The following is a 10,400-nucleotide window of genomic DNA, read 5'->3' on the forward strand; positions in this document are numbered from 1 at the left end:
GGCTTGGCTAGTGCTTGCCTTTCATTTAAAGCCTCTCACCACTCCAGTTAACGTCTTCCATTTAGCTGTTAACACTGTGACTTTTCCGTGTAATTACACCCTCAGAAGGGATGGTAGGGATGACAACATCATAGAATCATTAAGCAAGAGTGAAAGGGACTGCCTTTCCCCCTCCCCCATTTGTGGTGCTACAGACTAAGAGCTGATGTTGCTTACTGCCAGTCCTGGGCGTGAGGTCAGCCCATCGAATTGCTGGCTCTGGAAGGACCCTGGAAGGGGACTCTTTGACAGTCATGCTGACAATGTGCATGGCCAAGAAGGCTTCTGCCTCTCTGACCACTTTGGCTTGTCGGTGCCAACAGCAGTAAAACTCCGTTTTTGTCAGTAAGTTGAGCAGCTATGACTTGGAGGTCCGCAGAGAGTCATTATACGGAGTGAGAAGGTGCCATTTTTACAGTCGGTTGTCTGACTGTAACCACATTAGCACTGTGGGAAGTAGGTGAGCTGGGAGGCCCACATGGAAGACAAATTAAATTCGGCCTTTCTAGAATGGCTAATGGCAGGAAAAGCCAGCCTCCCTCCGGTTCCCACTTGGCTTTGCAGTACTCTTTTGTCCTGTCTGTTAAACACTTACTCTTCTTCACTCCAATGTGTCCCTGAATGTCTCTCCACCCCACCCCACAGTCCCCTCCACCACCCACCTCAGGGAAACGTTAGCTTGGCATCACCTATCCTCGATGCAAACTTCACGTTCACAATTAAGCAAGGCAAAACGCCTCTTAAGTACCACAGGATGGGCAGGATGGACCATGTTCCCGCGAGCTGACGGAGCTCCCAGATGAGCAGGGAGGGCAGAAGCCACAGGTGAAGCACGTTGAAGAAGCTTCTGTCTAATACAGTAGAAGCTTCTTAGGCAGCGGCTGCTATTGGAAGAAATAATGTTGTTTGTAAGTCTGTGTGCTGCGAGCCAGAGTTTCCATCTGGGTGGTAAATGCTTCAGGCCTTCCAAGTTCTGTCCTTTTTATTATATTTAATGAATTCTTAGAGAACTTCATTCAGTGCGATTTGATCATATTAACCCTGCCAAATCCTCCCAGATCTACCTTCTCCCTTCCCTACCCGCCTACCTTTGTGTCCTTATTTTGACACAGCTTAGCCATCCACTGGAACTAGAAGTTCTAAATGCTAATACTCAGGTAAATAGTCATGTTTCAGTAAAACTGATTTACAAGAGCAGAAAGCTAGTATGAGTCCTGGGCTACCCTTTGCTGACCCCTGTTTGTTAGAAGTTAATAGTTTGACTCTGAGAGTTTCCTGTTTACTACTGTTTTTAGAGGTTTGACTTTGGCCACAGTTCTACTAGCTTAAATCTGTGCGTTAGTAAGTTAAATTACTATGGAGGTAGTTAAGCCAACATTCATGCTGCATGACATATAGTCCAATCTCCACCCTCCTGCTTTACTACTCCCCAGTAGAAACCCACAATGACACACTCCCACCTTCCCCTCCGCGCCTCTATGGTAGTTTTGGACTTCTCCTCACAGATGGACTTTAAACCTGTTATTTGGGGTTAAGCACCAATACTTTGATTATCTACCAAAGATGTTAAAACACAAAGGCATGTTTTTCCCCTGCGCTCACTTACTGTCCCCAGCACCTCCTGACGTGCTGGCTCCTGACGCGCTGGCCACTGCTGGCATCAGCTGCCCTTTCCCTGTTTCCAGACTTTAATTTGCCTTAGGTTCAAGTCTGCAGGTGATGGTTTCCACCATCATTTCCAGTGTCAGCCTTGCTTATTTGTTCTTCGTTCTTATGACATCTTTTCACTTGGTCTCAAATCTTCTACTTCTTTGAAGATGCTGCTTGGTGTCTTTCTGACGGGTCATTCCTGTGGGAAGCGTATATCACAGAATGTGACCTCTTTGCTTATGGTTGCTCCTGGGAATTTTCTCTTTTCTTTTTCCCTTTTCCCTTTTCCCTTTTCTGCTTTCTTCTATTTCACTTTATTTTAGACAGTAAATCACTGTGGAGGTCAACCTGACCTCCGTCTCTATCCTCCTGACTTAGCCCCTTGAGTTCTGGGATACAACCATGACATCACACTAGCTCTAGGTTTTTTGGGTTTTGTTCTCTCTCTCTCTCTCTCTCTCTCTCTCTCTCTCTCTCTCTCTCTCTCTCTCTCTCTCTCTCTCTGCGTGTTTCAAACAATTTAATGATGATGTTCCTGTGTCTCTTGAGATGGATGTCTTCTTTTTTAGACAGGCTCTCACTATCTAGCCCAAACTGACACTGAACTCAGCCCTCTACGTTCTTCGCTCTTCATGTGTCTTGTGCTTGGTGTTCATGGAACATCTCAGACTCTGGGCTTTATAGTGATCCACAAATGTGAAACATCTTGATTATCTCAAACAAACAAACAAACAAACAAAAACCTGTCAGCCAGGTGGAGGTGTAGCACTAGGAAAGCAGAGGCAGACAGATGTCTGTGAGTTCAAGGCCAGCCTGGTCTACAGAACAAGTTCCAAGTCAGCCAGAGCTACACTGGGAAACTGTGTCTTGAAAAAAAAACAAAAGGAAAAACTTGTCCTTAGCTGGGAAGAATGGCACATGCCTTTAGTCTTAGCACTCTGGATGCAGTAACAGGCAGAGTTCTCTTAAAAGCAAGCCTAAGTACATCGTGAGTTCCAGGGTAGTTAGGATTACATACAGAGACCCTGTCTCAAGGAAACAAGCAAAGGAAAAGCCATGCCTTGGCCAACTAATCAGGGCCTCAAGTCAATCTCTTATAAAGCTGCCTGGAGTACTTCCCTGGAGCATCTCACTAGAGCACTTCCCTGGAGCACCTCGCTGGAGCACTTCCCTGGAGCACCTCACTGGAGAACTTCTCTGGAGCACCTCACTAGAGCACTTCCCTGGAGCATCTCACTAGAGCACTTCCCTAGAGCACCTCGCTGGAGCACTTCCCTGGAGCACCTCACTGGAGAACTTCTCTGGAGCACCTCACTGGAGCACCTCCCTGGAGCATCTTACTGGAGCACCTCCCAGCTCACTGAGGCTCTTTTTGTCTGGGAGGGTTCCCTGCTCTGCTCCATCCCAGACCTTTCCTGTAGCTTTTAGTTGAGTTTACTCATTGTCTTAGGGTTTCTGTTGCTGCAACAAAAACATCACAACCAAAAAGCAAGTTGGAGAAGAAAGGGTTTATTTAGCTTACACTTCCAGATCACTGTTTATCAAAGGCAATCAGGACAGGAAGTCAAGCAGGGCAGGAACCTGGAAGCAGGACCTGAGGCAGTAAACATGGTGCTGCTTACTGGCTTCTTCCTGCGACCTGCTCAGTCTGCTTTCTCATAGAACTCAGGACTATCTGCCACGGATGGCCCACCCACAGTGGGCTGGACCCTCCCCATCAATCACTAATTAAGAAAATGCTCTACAGGCTCGCCTACAGCCCGGTCTTATGGTCACATTTTCTTAATTGAGGCTCCCTCCTCTCAGATGACTTTACCTTGTGTCAGGTTGACATGAAACTATCCAGCACTTTGTGCTGTGTAGCCCTCTAGTGAGGACCTCACTGTGTGTCTCCATCTGTAGAAATGTCACTTGGACCCCTCTCCACATCTTCCATGTGTTTGCCTAACTTTTTGGACATCTGAAATATAATTATAACATTCTCTACTACAAACTGTAAAACTCCACCTATTCTGGGTTGGCTTTGATTGGTTGATTCTCCTCCCCATTTTGAGCTGGTTTTTCTTGTTCTTTGCATATCTGATAATCTTTGTGTTTTTACAGTGCTGCCCGTTCAGTTATGTATCTTTCGTTCCTGTTATGATTGTTGACCTTTCTTTAGGACATAGGACTTGGAAGCCTTGATATTTTGGCATCTTTCCTCTATGACTTGTTAGGCAGTTGTGAATCATTAGGTGTTTATCTATTGGGGACTAATTATTGCCTCCTTTTCAAAGTCCTTTCTCAACACCCTACCTAATGCTCATGGATGACGTATTGCTTTGATCTTGCTGCTGAACACAGCACGGACACCTAAGCAATGCCAGTCCTGTGGGACTGCCCTGCTGGGCACAGCACCGACACCTTTGCAGTGCCAGCCCTGTGGGACTGCCCTCTATGGTCTCAGTGGCCTTTCCCCTCCAGGCATGGGTAGCTGCTCACACCTGCTCTGACGCATGTCCTCCTGACCTCTGCAGTTCTCTGGGTAATGTTCTCTGTCACTTGCTCTTTGTTGGCACTGTGTTCTCTGCAGTGTCTGTCCATTGTGACCTCCGCAGACCCTTGGCTGCAGCTCTTCCTGGGGAGAGTCCTGAGGCTTCTCCTATGTCCCTCTTCCTGTCCTGCAACCTAAGACATATCTTAGGGCAAGGAGCTAAGCCATTGTGGGGCTTGCCTCCTTTGTCCTGTCTCTCAGAGACCGATTTCTTCATTGCCTCTTTTCCAGTGTTGTAAAAGTTGTTGTTTGATACATTCTGATTTTTAGCTGTTTTAGTAACAATAATAGATCTAATCCCTGTTTCTCAGGATTTTCTAGTTGCTAAAGTCTCACGGCATTAGGTTTGAATGACTTGTTAACTTCTTTATGCCTGGCTCTGCAGGAGAGTCCAGTGTCTGCTGATGAGTGTGAACATACTCAACTCACCGAGCTTGGTTCAGAGATCACATCTGATCTGGGCCAAGTTTGTCCTTCTGCCAAGTAGGAACGACAGTAGTGTCTGTGAGATGTGTGTGCCATACGCACACTGTGGATTGAACCCAGACCCTCATGCATGCTAAGTCCACTCTCAAATACTGACCTACATCCTCAGACCTAAGAAATCTGGGAAAAACAAACTATGAGACAAGCATCTAAAGTGTTAACAGACCGTGGGCAAAGCTCAGGGACATGTGAGATCCACCTAAGACCTTAATAAATGCCCACAGACATCAGGGCTCAACAGGCCACACATGGCCTCACTGGGGCTGCACTAGACTCAGCCTCCCAGCAGGTGCCCCGGGGAGCAGGAAGTGCTGAAGCTCCCAGGTGCTGCTGGCAGCCTTTCTCATCTGCCATCTTCCTAAGGGGTTCTCCCCCCAATAACAGACCTGCCTCATTTTCTTTTTCCAGGGGATGATAGGAAGACCCCCAGTGAATCAAACAGCCCCTCCTCATCCTCACTGTCAACTCTGAGTGATTCAGCCAATGGCAAAGATGACTCAGACAGCTCCCAGAAAAACAAGGGCGGGAACAACTTGCTAGTCATCTCTGTGGTACCTGGGAGCCAGCCATCACTGAACAACGAGGAAAAGCCAGAGAAAGGTGAGAGGGGTGGACGTGGCCTGCTCACCCTGACCACACTAGGTGACCTAGTCTAGAGAATAAATCTTCGTGAGGAAAACAAACTGCAGCACGGTGCTCACTACTGAAAAGGAGCCCTTTGCTTTGGCTTGATTTGTGCTCAGGAATGGGGTGGGAAACGGGAGGGGGATGTGGACTCTGAAGCTGAATGTTCAGTTTTCTAGTTCAGATTTAGGGATGGTGCCTATACAGCGGTGTGTTATGAAATGCCGGGTTGGAAGGAAGGGGAGTCCAGCCCCGGGCCCACCCGGCCGACCGCCCAACCACCTACCTGCTGTCCTTCCCTACACACCCCTACACCCAGCTTCGGTCCTTTCAGGGTTCGAATGCGTTTTTTGCAACTTTGTCTGCAAGACGAAGAATATGTTTGAGCGCCATCTGCAAATCCACCTCATCACCCGGATGTTTGAGTGTGACGTGTGCCACAAGTTCATGAAGACCCCCGAACAGCTGCTGGAGCATAAGAAATGCCATACTGTCCCCACCGGTGGGCTCAAGTAAGGAAAGCAAGTACAGAATCTTTTATTGAGTTGTTATTAAGTACCCCTTTCCCCTGCCCTACCCAATCCCCTCATAAAGGTTTTGGGGATCACAAAATGGGGGATCATAGTATGAGGGGAGTTAATCAGAAAGACCTGCTGCCTCTGGCTTGATGGGGTTCCAGCTGTCCTCAAGGGAGTCAACAGACATTAGCAAGAAAAGCCACTTCACAAGTACCCTCAGGCTTGCAGCAAGGAAGAGTACAAAGTGTCGGCCCTGCATGAAAGAGTAGACTCCTACTGCAGTGGATGCCAGGCTAGCATCCTCATGCATCGAGCTTTCCACAGTTGTCCCTGCAAGTTACTGCATTTATTTTTTAGATGGCCTGACATATATTTAGCTCTTAAGAACTATAGGCACCCAGCCTCCAAAGCAGGACCTTGGTGGTTTGATCAGACGAGAGGCAACTGTGTTCATGCAACATCAAGTGCTTCTCTCTTCCTGCAGACATGCTGACACCTCCCCAAAAGAGCTAGACCAGGAGCATCATCCTTACACAGTATTTGCAACAAGGCCCCTGGCCTCGAGTGAGACCCATAAGTTATTACTAAACGTACTCTGCAGCTGGACTGACCATATATGCTAAAGGACTCATGAAGAATAAAATATCATTTTCACCTTAAGAAATTTATGTCCCAAAACTACCAGAATTTATTCTTCCAGTGATTCTGGAAGCAGAGTCCCTGTCGCAAGACATTTTGGATCTAGTAAAGAAACAGAAGCATCAAATAGTTGGATACAGAAAGATACAATTGTCAAGGCGTTTTTTTAATCTAAAATCACCATGGAGTTAGAAGAATCAGGAACACGTTTTCTTTTATTTTTTTAATATAAGCAGAGGAGGGGTCTTTCATTTTAAAATATTTTTATCCTTGAAACTCACAATGCCTCCTGAATGGGTAAGAGTTGGAGAGCCCAGAGGAACCTGGAGCAGAGTATTGGTGGCGGAGTGGGGCTGGCTGGTCAGGGCATCCTCTGGAAAAGAAAAAAAAAAGGAAGGTTGGGCAATGGCACCGACTGCTGATCCCATCCCATTTGGATCTACCCTTGAGGTGTGTAGATGGGCGGGTCATAGACGAGAGGATGACTTTATAATTCATTCAACCGATATATGGGAGGTGCCTACAGAAGCTTATCTGGGACTTTGAGTTTAATCCCTCCGCCTCTTTATTGAAATTTGTATATTCTTTATTAAAAAGAAGAACCCGCCTCCTCTGGATGGAGTGATACCTTGCCGTAGCTCAGTCCCACCCACGCCACTGTGGCCTTGCCACTCACCTTTTGGAACCCTAAGCAGGCCTAAGCCAGGAAGACCTCAGGATGACTTCAGTGCTTTTCCTGGGTCAGACACTGCCTGTCGGTGCTAACCATCCCCTGCATGATAGTTTATGTTCTAGGACGACCAAGTAGAAGAACATTTTGAAAAAAAAATATTGATAATTCCCTCTGGCTATACAGTGAGTTTTGTTTTGTTTTGTTTCTTTTGGAATATCAGAGAATTAATTTTCTGGAGAACGTGTCTTTAAGATAAATAATGGGAGTGTGGAAAAGCCCAAGTGCGTTGCAGAGCAGTGAAATAACAGATTCAGCTGAGGGTCACAGAAACATCCTTAATGTGAGGCAGACCGCCGATGTCTAATGCTTTTCTGTGATGGGACTGCTTGTACTCTATATCCTGTTCATAATGCAGATCAAATAAGATTATACTATTATTTTTCTTTTGCCGTAGCTCAGGACAGTGGTGAGTGTCAGACTCCTCTAGGTAAGGCCCAGCTTGGCGTAGGGGTTGTGTGTGCACTTGACCTGGGAATGGGCTTTATATCTCTGTGCACTCTTTTGTGAGCTGAGGTTCAAGGGCTAACGGCGAGCTTGGTGCTGAGGAGCCAGTGCACGGTGCACCTGATTGTGTTAGGCTCTGCTGAACATCTCTCCAACCCTCTGAGGACAGTCCCCTTCTGAGCCCTGCCTTGCAGGAGCTGAGTCCAAGCTGAGGCAGCCACTCAGGCATCTGCATTCTTTTTGGAAAGAGCACACATGCTACAGTTATCCTATAAGCCACAAACTCAAACCTGGCAGCTTCCCAAAAGTGAAGCCCACAGATTTGTAAACATACCCACCCCACTCCCCACAGCCTCCCTGACAGGGCTGGTCGTAGCGAAATCCATGATGGAAAGAATGGAGAACCCAAGCCAGAGATACCCAGACCTTGTGCTAGAGGAAACACCTACCCAGGTGCCAGAGCTGGGACTCAGCCTACCATTTTGAATCTACCTCAATTACCTGTAAAGATGCTCAGATCGTGACTCAGCATGTCCTGAGCGCTCTCTTAAGCACTGTAGAGAATGCAAAAGAAATCTCAAAAAGTCCTACCCTTGGAGAATTCATGTTCCAGTTGGATCACTGGTATTGCTATGCCATGACTATGTCCTAAGAATGTCTTCAAGCTCTGGAGAGCAGTTCCCTTCCTCCTCATCCCTTATGAGCAGAGGGGCCATTGTGTGGGCTTCCTTCTCCCAGGCCCCTACCATGGTCCTCACCTTCCATTCCTGATGAAGAACCGGTACTTTAGGAGACAACATTCTGAGAGTCCACATGATGTTGGTACACACTCACACACACACTCACACACACACACACACCATTGGCACACAGGGACATGCACAGGCCTTTTCATCCTAACACCCCTTTAATAAGCACGACTCTGACTCCTGTGACTTTCTGTTTGCTGGAGGTAGCTCTCCCTATAAGCTGTTCTTTAAAACCTCTCAGCCTCTCTGCGTGTGCTTGGTGTGGTGCATGAAAAGTCGATTCTTTGTGTTTCTCCCATCTAGAGGGGAGGTCAAGAAGCCCAGACTTCTGCCATGTCCAGTGTGGGGAGGGGGTGGAAAGGGCCCCAGGGGCTGGGTGGGGGCAGGAGGGGAGTACCAGTTTTATCTGCTCCTTGAATCCTCTGCTCCTTTGAGAGGACAGGCCTTGGCTGTTGCAGCCTGGAGCCCCAAAACCAGCTAAGTGGGCCTCCCAGAGCTCCCTGTTAACCTGGACTGCACTGTCAGCAGTGAAGCCAAGCAGAGCCATCTGAGAGGTGGCAGGGTGGAGCAGGCCAGGCCCTGGGGACCCAAGGGCTGACCCAGTGCAGGCTGGCAAGGAGGGGAGATGCCGGGTTCCCAGCGGGCCCTCCTTGCTGAGGCTCCTTTCCATTGCTTCCCCTGGCAGGTGCCCATTCTGCATTTATTCCACCAACCGCCCTGCTGCCATGGAGTGCCACCTCAAGACCCACTATAAGATGGAGTACAAGTGCCGGATCTGCCAGACAGTGAAGGCCAACCAGCTGGAGCTGGAGACGCACACCCGCGAGCATCGCCTGGGCAACCACTACAAGTGTGACCAGTGCGGCTACCTGTCTAAGACGGCCAACAAGCTCATCGAGCATGTTCGCGTGCACACCGGGGAGCGGCCCTTCCACTGTGACCAGTGCAGCTATAGCTGCAAGCGCAAGGACAATCTCAATCTGCACAAGAAGCTGAAGCACGCCCCCCGCCAGACCTTCAGCTGCGGAGAGTGCCTGTTCAAGACCACACACCCTTTTGTCTTCAGCCGCCATGTGAAGAAGCACCAGAGTGGAGATGGCCCTGAGGAGGACAAGAAAGGCCTGAGTCCAGCCTCCAGAGAGCCAGCTGGCCCTGGAGCCCCACTCTTGGTTGTGGGGGGTGGCCGGAGTCTCTTGTCCCCGCTGTCAGTCATGTCTGCCTCTCAGGCTCTGCAGACCGTGGCCTTGTCAGCAGCCCACGGCAGCAGCTCGGAGCCCAACCTGGCACTCAAGGCCTTGGCCTTCAGTGGCTCCCCGCTGCATCTTGACAAATACCGGAACTCAGATGTTGCCCATCTCATTCCCTTGACAATGTTGTACCCCAGAAACCACCTGGATCTCACATTCCACCCTCCACGACCTCAGACTGCACCTCCCAGCATCCCCTCACCCAAACACTCCTTCCTTGCCTATCTTGGACTAAGAGAGAGAGCAGACACTGTCTGAGGACAGCCACGTTCTGTACCAAAAACCAGGAGACAGACAGGAAAAGACAAAACCCAAAACACAACCCCAGCAGGTGTATGTTGCTGCAAAACACTCAGACCCCAGGGGTCTGGACCATGTGTACTGTATATCTTTAGTAAGGAATAGAAAATTGGCTCTGTATGTATACCTATTGCATTGACCTAAAAGCTGCTTTATCCAGTCTTCAGAGAGGTGATCTGCTGCCTACGTCTACCTTCAGAGGCATGCCTCCCCAGCCATCCTCCCACTTCAGTCCTCCGTACTTCTCTCTGAAAGGAATTCTGTCATGTTAAACCCTAAAGAGAGTGTCCTTAATAGCAATGAGCACTTGGGAGCTTCTCTACTGGTACATTGGGTTTTCTGTTGGGTGAGTGGGGTCTTGTGGGCATTTGTGGAATGGGAAAGAAAAAGTGTGTGTGTGTGTGTGTGTGTGTGTGTTATGGTGTGTGTGTTATAGTG

General features: G+C 48.5%; 1 protein-coding gene across 5 annotated transcripts in view; it reads left to right on the forward strand.

The window, feature by feature from the left end:
- Znf827 (zinc finger protein 827) overlaps positions 1–10,394 on the forward strand; it is a 161,734-nt gene extending 151,340 nt beyond the window's left edge. For 2 of the 5 annotated variants that reach the window (XM_028753389.1, XM_028753391.1), the window contains exons 12-14: positions 5,117–5,308; positions 5,652–5,844; positions 9,101–10,394. In XM_028753389.1, coding sequence (XP_028609222.1) covers positions 5,117–5,308; positions 5,652–5,844; positions 9,101–9,920 — 1,205 coding nt within the window. In that variant the 3' untranslated portion in view covers positions 9,921–10,394. Of the gene's footprint in view, positions 1–5,116; positions 5,309–5,651; positions 5,845–7,616; positions 7,650–9,100 lie in introns of all 5 variants that reach the window. The other 3 variants (XM_028753390.1, XM_028753393.1, XM_028753394.1) reach the window with 2 other exon arrangements.
- The last annotated feature ends 6 nt before the right edge of the window (positions 10,395–10,400 follow it).

The sequence above is a fragment of the Grammomys surdaster genome, unplaced genomic scaffold (genome assembly GCF_004785775.1).
Source record: "Grammomys surdaster isolate TR1022 unplaced genomic scaffold, NIH_TR_1.0 125947, whole genome shotgun sequence".
Classification (NCBI taxonomy): domain Eukaryota; kingdom Metazoa; phylum Chordata; class Mammalia; order Rodentia; family Muridae; genus Grammomys; species Grammomys surdaster.